The 23814-nt window shown below is 32.3% G+C and overlaps 1 protein-coding gene across 4 annotated transcripts in view; it reads right to left on the reverse strand.

Moving 5' to 3' along the window:
* Positions 1–694: 694 nt before the first annotated feature.
* LOC143249431 (fibroblast growth factor 1-like) overlaps positions 695–23814 on the reverse strand; it is a 41343-nt gene continuing 18223 nt past the window's right edge. For 2 of the 4 annotated variants that reach the window (XM_076499267.1, XM_076499266.1), the window contains exons 2-4: positions 9194–9308; positions 5351–5457; positions 695–5062 (exon numbers count right to left, since the gene is read on the reverse strand). In XM_076499267.1, the coding sequence (XP_076355382.1) occupies positions 4880–5062; positions 5351–5457; positions 9194–9308 (405 nt within the window). In that variant the 3' untranslated portion in view covers positions 695–4879. Of the gene's footprint in view, positions 5063–5350; positions 5458–9193; positions 9309–22005; positions 22224–23814 lie in introns of those variants that run through there. The other 2 variants (XM_076499269.1, XM_076499268.1) reach the window with 2 other exon arrangements.

Genomic DNA, 23814 nt, shown 5'->3' on the forward strand with positions numbered 1-23814 from the left:
AAAAAAAAAAAATATGATCTAACATAACATTGTGTAAGTATTATTTCTAAACAGGGTTTTGTGAGTACATAATTATCATATATTGTCTTATTTTTGTAATTCTTCATGAGATATATATTGTTGCCTTTAACACTTTAACAACTTTTGTATAAGAGCGCTGAAAACCACTAAATAAAAGCATAATTCCTGTTCATTGTAGAAACTGCGCATTTGGTTGATATTATAAAACAAAGCAAACATTAGCATTTGTTTGTCTATTGAAATAAAAATGCTTAAATCACAATATTTACTATAATGTTTACCACTAGGCATAAAACGTAAAAGATGGCAAACCAAATCCAATAACTTCAGACTTTTTTTAACTTAGAAAAATGTTTTCTTACAGTAGACCACAGCACTACAAGAGTAACATATATATATACGCATAAAATAAAATAAATTCGCATTGAAATGTCTTTATGTGAACTACTGATAAATACGTGAAGTAAGACGTAAACAGTTCAAATCCACTTTTCTTCCAAGAACGTCAGATGATATGCAACAACCCGTACTTAAAGCCGGAGGATATGTTACCCTCATACCTCTAGTTCTTGTGCCATTGGATGTTATAAACTTAATATGAATACCCGTTAGTATGATGTCTTTTATTGTAGACCGTGTATATCTTAAAATAAAAATAAATGAACACATAATATTCCGACATATATTTTATTATCCTCTCAGATTGGATATAACACAGTTAATGGAAGCTTTAAGCTAGAAATACATTTATAACTAAGCTTTCTGGAAGACCACAGTCGCTTAGCCCGAATTGTAACTATTCTAGATTATAAATTGTACAGTTTGAGGTAGAATTCGATCCTATAAGCGATATTGAATAATACAACAAAAAGAAAAATAATGTCAGAGGTTAAAAGATAGCTTAAGAAATGGGGGTATTTTTCATAGGAACGAAAACTGCGACTAACCAGAATATAGGTTGACATCTACTATCTTTAGGATTATGAAACTGGCTTTCAACGGGTAAGATTTACTCTGGTCCTCACATAATCACTTGGGTCAATTTTACAATCTACAGGATTATTAATCTGTGCTAAGCGGTTATTAGATTACACAATATAATTTTTGACACTTATGTCAATATTACTTGTTTCCTGTTTTTTTTAAAAAAAGCTACAGAATAGGTCAAAACAAAAGAGAAGACGGAACACTTTTGTTATTCCAGAAATCGTGCTTATGTTTTCCAGATATCTCAGCGACAGGCCTGAGGGTTTACAACGTTTTCAATACCCGCCATTGTGTAGCTTTGTGCTTATCAACAAACAACAAAGCTTTTCTTAGTTATCTGTTTTAACTGTTAGATTCGATTACATCTTCTCAACACTGTTAACAGCACAGTATATACACTTAGATGACATTTTATGCAAATGTACCTCAACAACTTCAATGAACTGGCTCAAATTTCTTTCTTTTTTTTAGCTACAAGTACCATAATAGGAGGTTATTTTCTTAAGAAATGACAAAACGCACTAAACAGAATACCAACCCACATGACAAGGGGTACCAAACAGAATACTAAACCACATGACAAGGGGTACTAAACATAATAATAATCCACATGACATGGGGTACTAAATATAATACTAACCCACATTACAAGGGATGCCAAATAGAATACTAAACCACATGATGAGGAGGTACTAAACAGAATACTACTCTACATGACAAAGGGGGTATTAAACAGAATACTAATCCACTTAACAAGGAATCCCAAGCAGAATACTAATCCACATGCCAAGGGGTACAAAATAGAATAGTAACTCATATGACATGGGGTGCCAAACAGGATACTAAACCATATGATAAGGAGGTACTAAACAGAATACTAATCTGCATAACAAGGATATACTAAACAGAATACTAATCCCCATGACAAGGGGTACTAAACATAATACTTGCCCACCCCCCGCTAGTACAGCGGTCTGTCTACGAATTTACAACGCCAAAATCAGGGGTTCGATTCTCCTCGGTGGGCTCAGCAAATAGCCCGATGTGGCTTTGTTATAATAAAATACACACACACTAAACATAATACTAATCCATGTGACAAAAGGTACTAAACAGAATACTAATCCATGTAACAAGGGGTACTAAACAGAATACTAATCCATGTAGCAAGAGGTACTAAACAGAATACTAATCCATGTAGCAAGGGGTACTAAACAGAATACTAATCCATGTAACAAGGGGTACTAAACAGAATACTAACCCACATGACACGGGGTACTAAATAGAATATTAATCTACGTTTTCCGTACGTTAGAGTTCTTCTTGATTGCTCCTTCTGTTGATGAAAAACACTCGAAAATGCAAATAAATGTAATGGTTGCAGTACGATTTGGCAGTGTTTCGAAACTGTCAGAATACATATTGGTAACACAATTTGTAGCACTGATTTTTACTGTTGCAAGACTAACCTAACTTTGTTTTCTAGTGTAGAATAAACAAATGATAATTACTTGAACAATGGTAACTAAAAGCATTAAGATATTTTTCGAAATACACAATAACAGACCTCAATCAATTGCCTTTTGCACTAAATACGAAGCTGATATTATAACAAGCAAAACTAGTGTTTTAATATCCTTTATATTGTAATAATAATGCAAGTAAAACACTATCTTAATTTAAAGATCGTTACTTACTAAATATATAAAAGAGATCGTAAAGCTCAGATATATTTAGCATTATTATTGTTATATACCCTCATTTTTTGTTAGATAAAGTTAAGATTATTATCGTCATACACTCTGATTTCTTTGTTATCTGAAGTTAACATTATTATTATTATACACCATGATTTCTTTGTTAGCTAAAGTTAACATTATTATTGTTACACACCATGATTTCTTTGTTAGATAAAGTTAACATTATTATCGTCATACACTCTGATTTCTTTGTTATCTAAAGTTAACATTATTATTATTACACACCATGATTTCTTTGTTAGCTAAAGTTAACATTATTATTATTACACACCATGATTTCTTTGTTAGCTAAAGTTAACATTATTATTGTTACACACCATGATTTCTTTGTTAGATAAAGTTAACATTATTATTGTTACACACCATGATTTCTTTGTTGGATAAAGTTAACATTATTATTGTTACACACCATGATTTCTTTGTTAGCTAAAGTTAACATTATTATTGTTACACACCATGATTTCTTTGTTAGATAAAGTTAACATATTATTGTTACACACCATGATTTCTTTGTTAGATAAAGTTAACATTATTATTGTTACACACCACGATTTCTTTGTTAGATAAAATTAACATTATTATTGTTACACACCATGATTTCTTTGTTAGATAAAGGTAACATTATTATTATTATTACACACCATGATTTCTTTGTTATCTAAAGTTAACATTATTATTATTACACACCATGATTTCTTTGTTAGCTAAAGTTAACATTATTATTATTACACAGCATGATTTCTTTGTTAGCTAAAGTTAACATTATTATTGTTACACACCATGATTTCTTTGTTAGATAAAGTTAACATTATTATTGTTACACACCATAATTTCTTTGTTAGATAAAGTTAACATTATTATTGTTACACACCATGATTTCTTTGTTAGTTAAAGTTTTGGCGTCAATACTGTTACATTCATTGATATTATACAATTATAAATTATTTTGTTTTTTTAAAATTACATTTAAACGTTTTTTCATCAGTGTTAATATGTGAAATTATACCAAAATATTAAATATTATTTAAATCACACACTTCATTATAAGAAAACAAAAACATTCTTAAATATTCAAAAGGATTTTTAGAAAACTACTGGTCCATACAGTTATAAAAATATATATTCGCACAGAATATATTAAAGTAAGAAAAGTAACAATACTTTGTAATTCACAACAAGTAAATAAATGTTTCAACTAAACCCTGTGGACAACTCAAGTAGGTCCCTGGACTATAACCATCTTTTTCAAGTGTCTGTGGTTTCTGATGAATAAAATAATTTACCTTTATTAAAAATGTTCCATTTTAGGAAACGATCTAACATACTTAAGTGGAATCACTATAATGTAAACGTTTTAAGTATATATTTTATATCATTTAAGCATTTCACGAAATCTGACTTTGTTCATGTAATGGAGCCAAATTAAACGCATGTTAAAATTTCTATAATACAGCGTTTTTGTACAATTTTGGAAATTCATAAAAAATATATAGAGTTATTTCATTACTTCATATAACTAAAGTAATATAATGATTTTATTTTTATGTATTTATGCCTAATAGTAAGCCGTCCACTGCCCTAGTAAACATTCTCTACAATAAAGAGTTTATGGTCAACAATGTATATTTATGACAAACACAAAACGAGAACATGAAACATTGCTTTATAGTCATATAACTATTACGTTTCAAGTCTGTTATTATTTTGGACAACACATTAAATATCTTAATAAATCGTAAATTTCCGTTGTGCGACCAAATCTTTTTTCCTGTCCGAAGTCTATTCCTGTTTTATCTAGTTTCACAGACTTTAGACAAACATGAACTAATCTATTTATTTGGCTAACCTATTCTATTTAGAAAAATAGCTCGTCTCGCTCTCTTCTCATGCATATGGTTTAAAAGGTAGGATTTGGCAGCGTACCAAACACATGCTCAAAAATCTACAGTAGAGAGTTTGAAAAACAATGTACGTTTATAACAAATATATAAAAAAGAAAATTCAAAACATTTCAGCTACAACGAGATAACAGCTTTGCTTAAAAATTACTCTACTTGTTAGATATAACAATATTCTTATTTGTGGACCAGATTTAGAATGTTACAAGAACTTCAACTGCAGTCGGTTTTTAACCACATAACGGCTCTTTGTCTAGATTTAGTTTTGGTTCCTTTTTTCGGCTTTCCAGTCTTTTTTATCCCGATGAACCAGTCTTGGTATTTTTTGGACTGGTACTGTAAATAGTAATTTTCAATGTTTTCAATAAAAAGTGTCTCATCGGAGTTGGGATCATCCTACGTAAAGGAATATAGATGAGAAGAAATACTATAATTTAACACCAGATAATTATTATTTAATTATCAATATTAAGTGATGTTCAATTTTGTTTTGAATTGTTTTTTGTTGTTATTTTTTTATAAATGAAAAAAGGTTCTTTATACAACTTTTGTAGTGCTACACGATGATTTAATATTATAAACGTAAAATTTAATGTGAAATCGTTTACAGGTAACAAATGTTATACACTAGAACTACCAAATGATCAATGTCAATTTCCATGATGAACAGTTATTAGTACGTACCTGTCCATATAAGTTTCCTTGGTCGTTCATGGCAACGTATTTATCTGCACTTACGGCTTTTAACTTTACCCCTTCCCCGTCAGACATCAAAAAGATATGAAAATTAGCTACCATAGGGGAAAAATATTAATGTAGTACAAATAAAAACGACATAAAATCATGAAATAATATATTATAGTATTTATAAGTAAGAACAATATTTTACTAGCTATACTCGTTACTATGTTGTTTTTAATTTTGTTCTATGTTTGTAGTTACTCTGATCGGAAATTATTATTAATACTACTCTGTAGTTTTACTGAGATGGCAACAGTTACCAGCCAGCAAAATTCTTTCATAACAGTCACTGACTGCTGATAACATAATAGTTTTTCACCGTATTAAACATTATGTGTTTTCTTATAGCAAAGTCACAACGGGTTATCTGCTGAGCCCACAGAGGGGAATCGAACCCCTGATTTTGCGTTGTAAATCCGTAAACATACCGTTGTACTAGCGGGGAACTTTTCACCTTAAAACTTGATTAACAAACAAAACAGTCAGTTTTAGTTTTTTATTGGTAAATACAAACCTTAGTATATGATTTACCAAACAACACATCACATAAGCCACAAACTATTTTATGTCGAAGGAAAAGAAAAAAAAAAAAAAACACCTTTAACGCTATTTTTCTTTTTACCGATTCAACTAAATTACAGTCAGAAAAACTGAGTAGACTGGGTGTTCGTGTATACATAGAGATTTGTTCAAGTGGCGTCATCAAAGTGATGTCCCTATAGTAAACATATTGTTTGAGTTGTTGTTTTTTAATGTTTGAAATAGTTTTGATTAAAAACTAGAAACATATACCTTTTACACATAATAAATTATTTTAAATTTCTATATATATCTAATGTGAATAAAACTCTAACAAAATCCTGAAATGCTTTTATAGCCATTCTACTAATTTTCTCATGAAACACACTGGTATTGAAGGTTATTAATGTGTATTATGTGTGATTAGTTAGAGTATTTCATGTTTCGTTTTAAATTGAAACATGAACTGCTATAGAAATTAAACTGTAGATAGAAGTTTCTACTATCGCTAGTGCTCGGGTTATAGTGTTTCTATTTCATTTTTATATAAGGCATTTGTTACATTAACCATTGTTACTGTAAGTCGTCGGCAATAGATACGATAAACAAAGTGTGGTTAAAACACTATAATATATTATATTATTTTTTTGAAATATCCTAAAGCAACGAATAATAAGAAGAGTGTAAATAATCTAATTAGACTAATATTAAAATGTTTTATGACAAGTGTAATTAACTTTATTACAATTGTTTAGAAACAAATTTCTTAGTGGCGACCATGATCTCTGATGTGTCCCATTGTATCTGTTGTGAATTCTAATTTTTTAAATGTTAATTTTTAATTAAAAACTTTAATTTTTAAAGTCTTTGTAACATTTCAAATAGTGTTCCTTCCACTGCTATTTTCATTGTATCCCAGATGGAGTGAAGAACTCTGGATTGAGCGAAACTCGTGGTTTGCAGCGACTTGTTTGTTTGTTTGTTTTGAAGTTAAGCACAAAGCAACACAATAAGCCATCTGTGCTCTGCCCACCACGGGTATCGAAACCCATATTCTAACGTTGTACGTCCGCAGACATGCCGTTGTTCTACTGGAGACCTTCTGCAGTCAATAAGACAAATAATTCCTAAGGTTCTGGTTTGTTTGAAAAAAAAAAAAAAGAACAAAGCTACGCAGTGGTCTATCTATGCTCTGCCCTGCATTTTCTAGCGTTGTAAGTCCTTAAAAGATTTGATAAATTAATGTAGTGTTTAAAAATGAAATACACCCAACACTATTATTTCATTCATTGCAAATGAACTTGTGATCATTCTTCATATAAAAGGCACAAACAGCATAACAATTCTTTTGCTGTTGGCGGACAGGTGTGGTTTAAACTAAATGTGGCCCGACATAACCAGGTAATTAAAACATTCGACTCGTAATCCGAGGGTCACGGGTTCGAATCCCCGTCACACCAAACATGCTCGCCCTCTCAGCCGTGGGGGCGTTATAATATGACGGTCAATCCCACTATTCGTTGGTAAAAGAGTAGCCCAAGAGTTGGGTGATGATGACTAGCTGCCTTCCTTCTAGTCTTACACTGCTAAATTAGCGTGTAGCTTTGTGTGAAATTCGAAATAAACCAAACCAATTAAACTAAATGCTCTTCTAACAGTACCGCCCAGTGGCTCAGCGGTAAGTGTGTAATCTCACAACGCAAAAATTTGGGTTTTGGTACCTGTGGCGGGTAGAAATCATTGGGTAGCTTAACAACAATCGAAATAAACTTCTAACAATATTTTCCTTCTTTTAGTTTTTAAGAGGTTACGTTGTTATTTTTAGATTAGAAGAAAATTAATTGTTGCACTAAATATATTTTAGTGACAATTAAATGTTAACTGTTCTATGTTGCAATTGTGCTTTATCAAAGCTATATGTAAAATTGAACAAATTAAGGATAATAGACAAACGGTGAAACATATGAAGAGACAGTGCAATTTAACGTAAAGAATGTGTAATTAAGAACTTTTAATAATAAAGTTATAAAATAGTGCAAAGTTTTGGTTGTAATTAAACACAGAGCTACACAAGGAACTATTTATCCTTTTTCCACCACAAGTATCGAAACCCGGTTTCTAGCGATGTAAGTCCGCAAACATACCGATATGCAACTGGGAGACCAGTGCAAAGAAAATTTAAAAACACAAATATGTAGTGTAAATTGGACCTTTGTTTGGTGAGTATGTAGTGAAGAAATGATAAGAAAATAAAGAAGTGGTTTGTTTTGAATTTCGCGCAAAGCTACTCAAGGGCTATCTGCGCTAGCCGTCCCTAATTTAGTAGTGTAAAACTAGAGGGAAGGCAGCTCGTCATACCACCCATCGCCATCTCTCGGGCTACTCTTTTACCAAAAAATAATGGCATTGACCGTCATATTATAACGCCCCCACGATTGTAAGGGTAATGGGTATTTGAACCCGCGACCCGCAGATTGCGAATCGAGCGTTATAACCACCTGGCCATGCCGTGTAAGTGTAACAACCCAAGAAAAGTGATTCTAAAATAAGGTGAACGTTTCGTATGAAGACTTTTTAATAGGAAAAAAGTCCCAAGATTCAAAGATTAGAGAAGAGAAAAACTAGAAGAAATATATCACTTTAAAAAATCCATTAACTTCAGCACTTTTGTTGCAAACTGAAAGAAAAGACAAAAGATCAAAGAATAAAACGGCTATTAACAAAATAAAGACATAGAAATAAAAATATTAATTAGAAAAAAATGATACAAAAATTAGAAAGACTTTCTCAATAACTTGAAAAATCTGTAATAATCTGTGAAAAAAAATGACATATTATAGAGTTAGACGATTCTTTCTTTTCTTTTCAAATGTTCGCGCAAAACTATTTAAAGAGCCACCTTTGTAGACATGACTTATTTTGTATTGATAAACCATAGTAAGGCTAAGCAGCCATGAACTCACGAGCTATTGTTGTCTAACTGAATGGTAGGATTTTATTGTCACTGTTCTAGAACACTCTCGCCCCAAAGTGCGGAGTGAGTTTTTACGGTAACTGGAGGCGAATTTTGAACCTTGTGATTCAAGGTCGGAATATGCTTAGAACTAGGCCACGCCTGGTCCAAAAAATGAGTGAATAATTTATGCACAAGTTATTTACCTTGAACATTTTCCTAATATTTAGTACAGTGAATTTAACACTGTTATATTCTCTATTTATTTGAAAGTAATTAAAAAAAGGAGGATCACAAATGTTTTTAACACTCACCGTGCTCGTGTTTTTCTCTTTGACCAAATATGTTTCCTTCCGTATCCATGGATAAAAAGAAGCCGTGTTTGTTGTAAAGACGTTTGTAGCTGGACTTGCAGCTGGACTCGTCATCCTGTTGGAGAATTATTGAATTATGTTAAGCCATTAAAATAATGTATTCAGTTTTTTACTTAATAAATGCTTCATGTGATAGATATTTTCAAAGTAATCCACTGTCTTATTCTGAGGGTTAAAAGCACATTATAATAATGATGTTCCAGAGCTCAAGCTACCCTTGGAATTATCGTCTTTCACGTCCACCACACTCACTCTGATTGTCAAAATAATCTACTATTGTTTAGGACTACATTTTCCATTGCAAAAAAAAAAAACTTTTGCGAAGAATAGTAAGGCCAACTGTAGACCATAAATAATAATAATCTTACTGCATCCATCCATTGTAAGAAACGTCGGATTCTAAACCCATAAATAAGCATGCTAAAAACACAAAAGTAAGTCTCAGGTACACTGGGAAGCCATTATTTGCATCTTGTGGTTGAATGGAATTGCCGTGAGTTCAGTTTTTCGGCTTTCTTTCTCATGAAAACAGCTGTTGATTTTAAGTATGACTAATATTTACACCCAACTTCGTAACAATGTTTTGTTACGTTTTTTTCTTGGGGGGAAGCAGAGAGTTTTCTTTAATAATCTCCTTCATTTTACAAATAAACCGCTGTTCCGGAATTCAGAGTCTGTAATTATTCCAAGTTTATTCGCTTCTATGAAGAACGCTGAAAGCTCTTTATTCAAATTATTGTATCCTTCAGCTCCACAGTGTTTAACTATCCCACAATATGAATATGCTTTTTTTTCAGGTAATCTCAGTTTATAATTTCATATGTGGTAGCACTGCACTGTGAAATGGTTAGGAATTCGTCGTAAACCAAAGAGGTAAGTGCTAAACATGTCGCACCGGCTCAAATCTGAGTCTACACATTGTTGTTTCAGTGTGGGCATTTGATTCCCCCCGATGGACTTAAAAGATAACCTAATGTGGCTTTGCTATAAGAAGAACACACATACACAGTATGGGCAAATCTTTCTTGTAAAATGCAGTTAACTCTGTGTGTCATGAACTGTTAATGAAGGAAGACGGAACGTACACCATGCTGCTTTAACCGAATCACATTTTGATATGGATATGTACTTTAGAAAACTCGGAATTACTTATCTCAAAAATATTCATGATGTGCTAAAAACACGTAGCTCCAAGAAGTCTTGATAAAACTGAAATAGAAACCCTTATAATCTGAGCACTTTCGAAAGGTTGACCTTTCTTCTTCATTCCCAGAGTGCCCCTGAAGAAGCTGGGTCCACCTTTCGAAAGTGCTCGGGTTATAAGGGTTTCTATTTCAGTTTTGTCTCAAAGATATGTATTTAAACCAAAAAATATCAATAATAAATTTACATCAATTAGCAGGCAAATACCTGTAATGTGTGTTGGTACATAACTGTAATTGTAGTCAAATACCTCTTATGTGTTGCTACATAACTGTAATTATTTAAACGCGACATTGGCTGAAGACGGTTGATATAATACTAACAATTTTATGTTTGATGATTATATTTCGGTTGATTGAATTTGACTGAATGCGAGTACGCCTGCTAAATAAAAACACATCAGTCGAGATATGTCATGAACTGTACTGTTGACGTCCTAAGCCTCTCAGCTTGTGTAAATGACAGTGTATTACTGTTAAGTGTTAAGAGATGCATGTGATACCTTTTATATGATTATTAAATTTGGAAAGCGTTCATTATCGATGATACATATTTGAAAAAAGTTTTAATATGACTAGTAATCCATAGTAACCTAAGTCACTCTCCCGTATTCGTCTTGGCCTAGTTCAAATTTGTTTCAATATATTTCATTGGCTTTACTATGGTCATTCTAAATTCAAAAAACGTTACACCTAATTCGCAGCACATAGTGATTTTTTGTATTTTCATTCTACTTTGAAGAATGTGGTAATATCCGTAAAAAGGTATTGTAATGAGAAAATATATTTTTATATGTTTCAGTCGTTTGTAGAATATGAAAAATATTTCTTAATTCATAGGTTTTTACTGTTTAAGAATAGTGCTTAAATTAGGATTTTGAAAGAGGTGCAACTCCTTTTTGTGATCCACTTTGATATAAAATCAGAATATTAGGATCGCTAACGACTTAAATCCTCATAAAGTGGATTTCCATTCTCAATGATTGAGCCCCAGTTTAGCTTCTCTTAAAGAAACGCAAAGACTAAGTAACTGACCAAAATAACTTAATTTACCTTAAGAAAGCTGCTACTTTAAAAGGCACAACATAGCTAGAAATTTGAAATAATATTTTTATTGCTCATAAAGTCAATTACTTATTTTTATTTGATAAATATTAATCCGAGTTTGCGGAAGCACCAAGGAACTAGCTTGATTACTTTCCACAAGCATGTAACAAACTCTGAGCTAATGCACACTTTAAACACGAAACATCTACGTATAACAAACTAAATTTACCGTACGTATAACAAACTAAATTAACCGTACGTATAAAAAACTATATTAACCGTACGTATAACAAACTATATTAACCGTAAGTATAACAAACTATATTAACCGTAAGTATAACAAACTATATTAACCGTAAGTATAACAAACTATATTAACCGTACGTATAACAAACTATATTAACCGTGAGTATAACAAACCATATTAACCGTAAGTATAACAAACTAAATTAACCGTACGTATAACAAACTATATTAACCGTACGTATAACAAACTATATTAACCGTAAGTATAACAAACTATATTAACCGTACGTATAACAAACTATATTAACCGCCCATTATTTTAAATTTCTTTTGATGCCTAATTTCATCTTCTTATTGTTTATTCTTTACGGACAAGATGATGAGAAGTAAATAATAGTTTATTAAAACTGTAATACAAGTGGTACATTCTCCATCAATTTCACCATAAGATTGGTTATTTTAAGCACTTAAATTGTGAAAATAATACAGAATCTGAGATAAACTTGTAAAAAATAAAAACTGTTCACAAAATAAACTAAATAATGAGTTTGTTGATTAAGAATGATCTTATAACGTCTTGATTTTTTCACTGACTTACATTTAATGAAACATCCCTTGGCAAACCATCAAAACTGAACCAGTTAAGTACCAAAGTTATACAGCAAGGTACCTTTTACAGGTTTGGTTTGTTTTGAATTTCGAGTAAAGTTATACGAGGGCTATCTGCGTTGGACGTCCCTATTTAGTAATATAAGATTAGAAGGAAGGCAGCTAGTCATCACCACCCACCGCCAACTCTTGAGCTACTCTTGTACCAACGAATAATGGGATTGACCATAACATTATAACGCCCCCACGGCTGAAAGGGCGAGCACGTTTGTTGCGACCGGAATTCGAACCCGCGACCCTCAGATTACGAGTCGAACGCCTTATTCCACCTGGTCATGTTGGGCCCACCTTTTACAGTAATCAATTTACTGATGAAAAACTCAAGTTGTCCCCATTTGCATTTAGTACGATAATAACAATGCTTATATTTCTCCCACTAGTATTGGTATGAGAGAAATAATAGCAATCAACTGTGGGACAAAGTTATAATCAGTTGTAGTGTTACTCCGCCTCCTCATTTCTCAGTCGTTGCAACTTTAATGTATTGATGTATGCGGAGGTTCCAGGACTTCTTGGTAACGACTTAATGAATTATTTGGTTCAAAGTCGTTCATTACAGTTTTAGTTGTATGACACCAAGCATTATCGTGGACAACGATAAGTTCACTAGCAAGAAGTCCAATACCTGCTCTCGGAGTAACTTCCCACATCCCCATAGACACACTATATTTGGACTTACATAGCAACGATCACATTTAAGGTAATGTCGAATATATTGTACAAAAGCGCAAGTGTTGAATGAATTACAAGCCCCCTATGTTACTTTGTTGAACTACGTAAATAAATACAAGCTTATTTCTCCCTTCTGTGCTATTTCTGACTACTTATAGCACGGTAGTTCATTAAGACTTTTGTGATATAAAGCTGACTGAGGCGAATTAAATCCCTTTAAGAAAGTACAAAATGTTAAATCACGGTAAAGTTTCAAAGAGAATTTTAATAAGGACAGTGAATAATAACATAGTGATCACAGTGCTGAAATAGAGGTTACGATAAAAGCTTAATACAATGGTGTGTTTCTTATAGCAAAGCCACATTGGGCTATCTGCCCAGCGTGCCGCGGGGAATCGAACCCCTGATTTGTGCGTTGTAAATCCGGAGACATACGGCTGTACTAGCGGGGGGCATAATGCAATGTTGTGGTTCAAAAAAATTCTGTTTATACATTGGATATTAAGGATTTCGCAAAATAAGGTAGGAAAAAAGTGCATTTTGCAAACTATCTGATATGTTATTTTATTAAAATATTTTGTGTAACTTGTATATTTACATCTCACTAGTAATGTGTATTTGAAAGTTAAATTCTCTTGGGAGCTTAACCCTAAGTGTCCATAGTTTTCAGAAATACAGTTATATTTATTGCTTATTTATGTTCTATTCATCTAGTTATTTCGGACAGTCTCAAAATTTACAGCACCTTAATCATTATTTCACTAACACTATCAGCATGTTTCGTATATCATAAACAATACTTTACTAACACTATCAGCATGTTTCGTATATCATAAACAATACTTTACTAACACTATCAGCATGTTTCGTATATCATAAACAATACTTTACTAACACTGTCAGCATGTTTTGTGCATCTTAACCAAGATTTTACTAACACTGTCAGCATCTTTCGTACATCTTAACCAAGATTTTCCTAACACTTTCAGTATATTATCTTGTGTTTGTTTAACAAGAGATGTGTTCTTACACTACTGTGTAAGAAATCATATCAAAACCATTTGATTCAGTTCTAGAAGCACATGTTTTTACAGCTTCACCGATATTACTGTAGTTTTATTTTGATAACAAACAATATGTCACATAGATGGGGCTGACAAAAGATGTTCACATTAGCGCATGTTACATTAGAGAAACGCTTATCGAAGTTATTTTATATTTTAGACAATATAAGCTCCTTTCTGAATATTGTGTTCGTATTTAACTCGAAAACGAATGATCTTACAAAATAATAGTATACCTTCAGCTACAAATAAAACTTCACAGATATAATATACTTAAAAATTGCATATTATACTTCAATACTGCAAATCTTTACATGTGCATACTAACAAGTTATACATTCAGAAATATAAACATAAAACAGTATAGTGAAATTATTTAGTTCCGAGTTCCATTAGTTATAAACTTGGGCAATATTTCAAGTCAACGATTAATTGCTTAACAAATCTAAAGTTTCCGGTTTACTCGCTTATCTATCCGTTAACTTGGGCCCCTAAAATCTTGTTTCTTATCCTTTGGATTCTGATAGTCAGTCTTGTGGTTGAAGTTTCATGTTTAACTCTTGAGTTCTATTCCTTATCTTTTGGTTTATGATAGTCAGTCTAGTGGTTGAAGTTTCATGTTTAACTCTAAAATTATATTCTTTATCCTTTGGTTTCTGACAGTCAGTCTAGTGGTTGAAGTTTCATGTTTAACTCTTGAATTTTATTCGTCATCCTTTGATTGTGCGAAGTTTTAATCTCACTGTTAGAAGTATATTTTGTAGAATTTCTGTATTTAAGGTAATATTTTCCATATGCCTGTAAATAGAAGTGTGTTTTTCTGTTTTCTCTCGAGTTCTCTTAAATTTCTTGAATAATGAAAAAGTAAATGTATTTCGAAAAACTTTCAAAACACGTACTCATATCTAGCCCAGATATGTTTTTAAAAAATTCCTTATGTTGTTTATTGGTTTGGTTTGGTTTGGTTTGGTTTGAATTTCGCGCAAAGTTACACGAGGGCTATCTCCGCTAGCCGTCCCTAATTTAGCAGTGTAAGACTAGAGGGAAGGCAGCTAGTCATCACCACCCATCGCCAGCTCTTGGGCTACTCTTTTATTAACGAATAGTGGGATTGACCGTCACATTATAACACGCCACAGCTGAAAGGGCAAGCATGTTTGGTGTAACAGGGATTCAAACTCGCGACCCCCAAATTACGACTCAAGTACCTTAACCGCCTGTCCATTCCGGGCCTAAATTGTCCATAGTACTTCAATGAAACGAATGAAATCAATCTAAATCATCATCTAAGCCTTATTTTTAGTACAAGTTAACGAGCACGTACTATCTGGCATTATGTGTAAAAGATCTGTTTAATACAATGTATTTCCCTTCTCAACTGGTCATTTAACCCTAACACTAAGAAACATATGCTGGTTTTATGGCGTCGCTGAGAACTTGCATAAGTAGCTTGAACACGCTCTGACTTGCTTCTCGAAATAAACGTGTACTTCTGTTAAGCATTAATCTTTCCCTTGTTATTAGTTTCAGTACAGTACTGCCTTCCCCTTAGAGTTTGTGGTGAATAATTTAAACTACAAGTATATAAGAATTAGGATCTTTTACTATTTGATGATGAGTGAGCGTTTAGAAATCCAAAATATATGTAACTTATCCAGAAATCAAGAATATTTTTTACAAAATAACCATACAATAATTTTAAATATCTATATTTAATTTGTTTAGACTAAAAATAAAAAATAAACGCATTACGGAGTGGAATATTGTCCAAGAAAAACATCTGCTGTTACTTAATCAAGGAAACTTGCACTTAGCTAGGAACAACAAACATTTAAATTGATAAAAAAGTAACTTAGCTTTCAGTATGAAAGAATCCCAAAATTTAAAGAAATTATTAAAATCACAAAGTAAAAGAGTAATCAAGGGGACTTGATCCCAGTGAAGGGCGTTTGGCTGAAATCTTATCTGTTTTTTTTTATTTCCTTTAGAGCAATTCTCTTTATTTCTATATTATTTTTTACTGCAAAAATCCACCTGTTAAGAAGAAATATTTGAGGCTTTAACACGACTATATCTTATTGGTAGTAATTATTCGAAATATTTCCCAAAGAGTCATCCATAATAATGTCGCTAAGGAGAAAATCTCTGATAATAAGTTACATTGTCTGAGAGAAGTGGTTAAAAATTGTACTGACACAGAAGAAGGATTAAACGATCAATCTATGACTTTTAGCATACACTACAATATTGTTGCCAGAGGTAGCGCTATTGTTTTTAAAAGTTTTTATGACCACTTAACTTAAAGTTTGTTCATTATAATGCACCTTAATACAAATAATAAATAAATAAATACAGCAAAGCGTTTGTAATGGTTGTTAAATAAAAGGTTAAAGTCGGTTTTAAGAAACATTTTGATGGAATATAAGTACTTTACCACTAAATTAAGTGTCAGTAAACTTAATGTGTAAAGATTTACAAAACTATAAACATTTATTGAGTGAGTTATTGAATGGTTACGATAACTACCGATTTTCTTCACTCTTTCGAAACAAACAATCATCATACAGTATTGTTGTCTGCCATAGAATGACAACACATTATCTATTATTCATCACTAAAATAACCAATCATATACAGCATTGTTGTCTGCCATAGAATGACACGTACAGTCATGTGAAAAAGTTAGGACACCCTATGAAAGCTTGTGTATTTTTGTTACGTTTTTGGATATATAGATATTTAATCTCAATTTCAACAATACTGAGAGATTATAGGAATATAACTAAACAATTAAAACTGAAAAAAAAGACTTTTCAAGATCTTCTGTAAATGTAATTCTATAAAAATGCATATTCTAACTGAGGAGAAAGTTAGGACACCCCACCTCCTAATAGCTAGTGTTACCCCCTTTGGCTGAAATAACTGCAGTGAGATGCTTCTTGTAGCCATCTACCAGTCTCTGACATCGATCTGAAGAAATTTGCCCCACTCCTCAATGCAGAATTCTTTCAGCTGTGAGATGTTTGAGGGGTATCTTGCATGTACAGCCCGTTTCAAGTCACCCCACAGCATCTCAATGGAATTAAGATCTGGGCTTTGGCTCGACCATTTCAGGACTCTCCATTTCTTAGTTTTCAGCCAGTCCTTGGTGGATTTACTGGTATGTTTTGGATCATTGTCGTGTTGCAGGGTCCAGTTCCGCTTCAGCTTTAATTTTCGTACAGATGGTCTCACATGGTCCTCAAGCACCCTCTGATACACAGTAGAATTCATGGTGGATTCTATGATTGTGAGCTGTCCAGGTCGTGCTGCAGCAAAGCAATCCCAAACCATGACACTTCCACCTCCATGCTTCACAGTTGGTATGAGGTCATTTTCCTGGAATGCTGTATTTGGTTTATGACAAACACGTCCTCTGTTCTGGTGTCCAAATAATTCAATTTTGGACTCATCTGTCCAAAGAACATTATCCCAGAAGTCCTAATCTTTGTCTACATTCTCTCTGGCAAACTTCAGTCTGGTCTTGATGTTTCTCTTAGAGAGCAAAAGGTTTCCTCCTTGCACACCTCCCATGCAACTTGTGCAGTCTCTTTCTGATTGTAGAGGCATGCACTTTCACATCAACAGTAGCCAGAGCCTGTTGTAAGTCCCGTGATGACATGTTAGGGTGTTTGGAGACCTCTTTTAGCGTCTTGCGGTCTGCCTTGGGGTGAACTTGCTTGGACGACCAGACCTAGGCAAGTTGGCAGTTGTTTTGAAAGCCCTCCACTTGTTGACTATTTTCCGGACAGTGGAATGGCTGATTTTAAACTCTTTTGGGATTTTTTAAAATCCCTTTCCAGACTCATAAGCTGCTACAATTTTCTTTCTGAAGGCCTCAGACAGCTCTTTTACTCTCACCATGGTGCTCACTCTCACTTCAACAGTCAGGAGCGCACCAAATTAAATGTCTGAGGTTTAAATAGGGCAAGCCTCATTCAAAATGCTGAGTAACGATCTTCTAATCATGTACACCTGGTGTGATACACCTGTGTGTGAGTTGAGCCATTTTAAGTGGGAATAAATGTGGGGGAGTCCTAACTTTTCCTCAGTTAGAATATGCATTTTTGTAGAATTACATTTACAGAAGATCTTGAAAAGTCTTTTCTTCAGTTTTAATTGTTTAGTTATATTACTATAATCTCTCAGTATTGTTGAAATTGAGATTGAATATCTATATATCCAAAAATAGGATATCATCGGGTGTCCTAACTTTTTCACATGACTGTGCATTATCTATTATTCATCACTAAAACAACCAACCATACAGCATTGTTGTCTGCCATAGAATAACACGTACATTATATATTATTCGTCACTAAATATAAAAGACTTATCCCTTTGTCGCTCTATCGAGAACGTTTTCACGCTCCTTTTTTGTAATGCTCAACAATATACATCGTCGCTTAGCAACAACACAATGAAATGATTGTTCTTAGAACAACTATGGTGTTTACGTTGAATGTTTGATATTCACGTTAATTTATTAGAAAGGTTTTCTTTATTTTTTATAATTTCGGTGATATATCAGCAAAATAGTTTATTTCAGAAGTTTTATGACAATGAGTTGGCATTTTAACATACATCACGTGCTTGGCATTAAAACATAGAAAATGAACATTTAATTGGTTCCAAATATCTGTTATCTTTCGTACAGTCGAAAGAATTGAAACTTTGTGTCAGAATATCCGCTCTATGGTTTCTAGTTCCAGACCTAAAATACTACGAAAAAATTCAAGATTGCTATTTCTAAGTGTACACTTATTTTCGTTTACGATAACATTTCATTTTTCTGGGGATTTTTTTCTTTTACTTAAAATATGGTGATTAAAGAATTATTTTAAGATTGGTGAAATAAATGAAGAGTAGGTGTATCACAGACAAATTCGTTATGATTAAATTCTATATTTTTTGTTAATCATTCAACAGTGGTTTCCTGTCCTTTTTGATGGATGTTTATACTAATAGAATTTATAACATATTAACCACTGATTAGGTACTCTCTTTCTGACTTCAAATGTTGAACTGTAAATTTAAACTTTAAATCATGTTTGGTTTACAGGACACTACGTTTTTACACAGTGGGTTAGTTAAACATGCTCTGGCATAAGTGTTCACTGAAATAAATCTAATCAGCAAGTGAAGACAAAAGTTAACAAACACGTGGTCTTCATTCTTGTTTCTGAACTATTAACATTATTACTTTTTAAGTAATACTGTTCGAAACTGAAAAACTGTAGTGTAGTCGTAATTAACAGCTCAAGAGTAAAATACATAAAGATAACAATAGATATCATTCTAAGATAGTTACTAGTCACTCAAACCAAAATTAAATGAAATAAGCCATTTAAAATAATATCATAATCACCTTCTATTTCTTGAGTAGCATCATTTCCAGGTATATAAGTCCAACAAACTTGCACATCTTAACATGTTCGTAGATTCAACAATTTGTCATGAAATATTACAGTAACATCCAGTAATAAGACTTTAACTTATAAACCATGAAAGCATTGTTAGTAAAATACATGAATAGCTCTATCTAAGCTTAACAAAACCAGATTGACTGTAATTAGAATATAAAAGTGATTGTTAATGATTTAACACTAGTAAGTATTCTAAAACTGTGTACTAACTGACGTGGCACTAAGTTGGCAGTAATATAAAATCATATACTTATTAATGTAACACTAATCTGAATGTAATCTAAAGACTACATACTTACTGATGTAGCACTAAGTTGGCAGTAATATAAAATCATATACTTATTAATGTAACACTAATCTGAATGTAATCTAAAGACTACATACTTACTGATGTAGCACTAAGTTGGCAGTAATATAAAATCATATACTTATTAATGTAACACTAATCTGAATGTAATCTAAAGACTACATACTTACTGATGTAGCACTAAGTTGGCAGTAATATAAAATCATATACTTATTAATGTAACACTAATCTGAATGTAATCTAAAGACTACATACTTACTGATGTAGCACTAAGTTGGCAGTAATATAAAATCATATACTTATTAATGTAACACTAATCTGAATGTAATCTAAAGACTACATACTTACTGATGTAGCACTAAATTGGCAGTAATATAAAATGATAAACTTAGTAATGTATCACTAGTTTGAAAGCACACTGACACTGTATGTTTACTAGTGTAACTCTTGTTTGGCAGTAATTTAAAACTATATACTTATTCAAAATAAAAAAATTAACAAACTTAATTTCAAGATTCGACCAGTTAACCTTAGAAACTGATTTTAAATACAAACATTCAATATTTTATGACTAATGGCTTGACTTATTAATGTTACAGGAAAAACAATACATCTTATAAACTGGGTAACAAAATGTGATGCATTAATATTTGCAGTGAAACACCCATTGTATAATATCAAAGGTAAATACGTATTTTGTTTTGAAATCCGTTGTGAAAGATAACATGTTATCTTGGTTCATGGTTCATGTTATTATTTACTAATAAGTTTGGTAACTTCTCTCAGGCTTATTCAACAATAAGTTTGCATATGAAGTAAAACAAAAAAGAGTTTGCTAACACTTTAATATATTATTAGAAACTAGGGGCTTATTACTGGTATCCAATAGAAACTACAGACTTATTATTGGTATCCAATAGAAACTACAGACTTATTATTGGTAACCAATAGAAACTACAGACTTATTATTGGTATCCAATAGAAACTAGTGACTTATTATTGGTATCCAATAGAAACTAGGGACTATAAATCTGCCATATATATCATCATTTCAACTAAAGTAAACCAGTTTCATAAAGCATAGCATGTCTGTTTTATACTGTTGTACTGTTTCACATTGAAATATATCTTTGACGTTTATTTTATCTAGCGGTTCTTAAGGGAAATGGTTTATTCATATAACAACGTTATTAGCAAGTGATTAGTGTTACAGTGTCGTTTTACTGAACTGAAAAACACCGTAGAAATGTAATCATTCCTTGTGTCTTATAGAAATATATAACTATTTGTGATAGGAGGAGAACAACAATTTGTAAATCTACTATTTATGTTCATACTGATTTATTGAGTGTGTTTTCATTTGTAAATAGCTTAAATTTTCAGGATCTATTTTTATTCCTAAAGTGAATAGGTTGGTGGTTAGTGTGATGGATTATAAATTTCAGAGTTCATGTTTTGTTATCGTTGCTGCAAAATTGTGCCCCGCACTTTGGAATGACGGTGCGTTATAAGAGTGGTAGTTTCATTCCATAATTATATTAGAGTAGCCCAAGTGCTTTCTTGTCTATCAGTTCAAAATTATGAACGGGTAGCGCAAATAATCCTTGTGCAGCTTTGCGCAAATATCTAAAATAAACATTATTTATAACTTGAAAAATTGGTATCAGTGATAACAAGCATTTTACACGCTTATCACAAATTCCAACAATCTGACAGACAGTCCGTGCACAATCGACTAACAGTAACAGAAACGTTTAGAAGGTCACAATACCCTAAAGATATACTTTAAACTCTAAGGTAAAATGCGTCTACTGATTAATATTTCTGTATAAAATTAAATTAATTAAAAACTTTCCATTTAGTTCATTAGCTTCAATTGTAGGGAGAGCTCATACTGATAGTCCTTTTTATTGGTTAACGCGAATACCCGAAATCAAAATAAACAACAAATGACTATAAATATATATATCAGGCACATGTTAATTCATCCTATGTATTTTTATATACCAACGTTTCGGCTTTCGTATGGTACGTCCTAAAGTAAATGTACAAAGATTTACTGAAGAAAAGACCAACCTACCATACTGAGTAGAATATCCTGATTTTATCACTTTGATTCTCTAGCTTTAAAAACACTATTTTCAACTTGAATGCTACAAATAAAACTGCTTCCCAGTTACACCTTTATCTAAAGAAATGAAATAATTCAGAATAAACATCTTTTGCCTGGTAACTGACAAGCTGAAACATACTTTGTTTAACATCCTAACAAGACATTAACTAAAGAATACACGTGGGTTTGACACGCAGCGAACTGTCTAATCTTTAGGAATACAGTAGGAGGTGATGTCACGATCGTAAATGGCACGTTGCCAAAAACATGAATAAGCATGTTTCTCTGTGCGGTAAGTTTAGTTCTGTGAATTAGTATATTCATTCAGCATCTTAAATTATAAATAAAACCAGAGAGCGTCGCTATGATACAAAACAATAAAAGTCTAAATACAAGTATAATAGTTGTTACAGTGTGGGAATCAGAATAAAAGTGATTCCTAAATTAGATAACCTATCATAGCTATTAAAGAGGGTTCGAGTATTATGTGATCTTATTTGGCGATAACTCGATGAAAACGAGACAAGGACACAAGTGTTCAATTTCCTGTATCTTAGAAAGAGGGAAAATATCTGAGGATACGAGAAATGGAACAAAACTTAAGAAACAATTTTCTGTGTAACACTGAGGAAGTGCAATTCCTACTGTTAGTTTTAAAACAAACCGTGTCACATCCACTGTTTCACAACATCTCTATTGTATCTCACAGTTTGATAACTTCAAGATAATATGTAGTTAAAAATACCTTACTCAGTCTGTACAATGAACCAGCCTTATGTATTATTTTTCACCTCTTCCTTTGTTTCACATTGTACCTTTATCTGATCCATGCTATTCGTTGGTAAAAGAGTAGCCCTCTAGTCCTATACTGCTAAATTAGGGACGGCTAGCGCAGATAGCCCTTGTGTACCTATGCGCGAAATTCAAAACAAACCAAACCAATCCATGCCAGCAAATAAATACGCCAATGTTTTTCGTCCATCACTAGTTTTTAAAACGCACCTGTAAAAACACATGCTCTCCCTTCGTATTCCTTCAGTTTTAACCAGAATGTCAGCTTACCGTAAAGTTCACCAGCGAAATTTACATCAGATTTATTGACCAATTAAGCTGACTATCAAAACGTGTAAAGAATTATTATAATCATAATTGTGTGATGACATCTATTTAAATGGATATAAAAGAAAGCTGTGATGTCTAAAGTATTAATTCTATCTGTATAAGTTTAAAACATTTTTATTTTGCTCATTTTAAAATTAGTCTAGAACATTTTATTTTATATATATTTCAAAGTGGAAATTGGAGGTAGTTTGATAAACTGATTAATAAGCTACAGTCTATCTTTTGAAATATATGAGTAAATAATTATATTCTATAAAATTGGCCGACTGTGTAATGTGCATAGAGAGATGTAGAAAAGCTTTAGGCTAGAATTTACTTACACAGAGTGGTCACGTGGGGTTAACTATTGACAAATGGATTTTTAACCAAATAAATCCTTATTCATATTATGGTTAAGAAATGTGAATATTGTAAACTGAATAGTAATTATAATATGCTTCTCATAACTGTGATTTCTATTCCACATATTTTCTGCATACAACAACAATGAATAACAGGTACATATATACTAGCTGAAGCACCCGTACCCTGGGCGAAAATTATGTAAATTAATGAGTAATGAAAGGTTATGAACAGGAAAATTGTTTCCCTTACATGTAATTGTAAAACACGTAAAAATTATAGCTCGATATCAGACAGACGTTTTCAGTGTCA

This window comes from Tachypleus tridentatus, chromosome 4, assembly GCF_004210375.1.
Source record: "Tachypleus tridentatus isolate NWPU-2018 chromosome 4, ASM421037v1, whole genome shotgun sequence".
Lineage (NCBI taxonomy): Eukaryota > Metazoa > Arthropoda > Merostomata > Xiphosura > Limulidae > Tachypleus > Tachypleus tridentatus.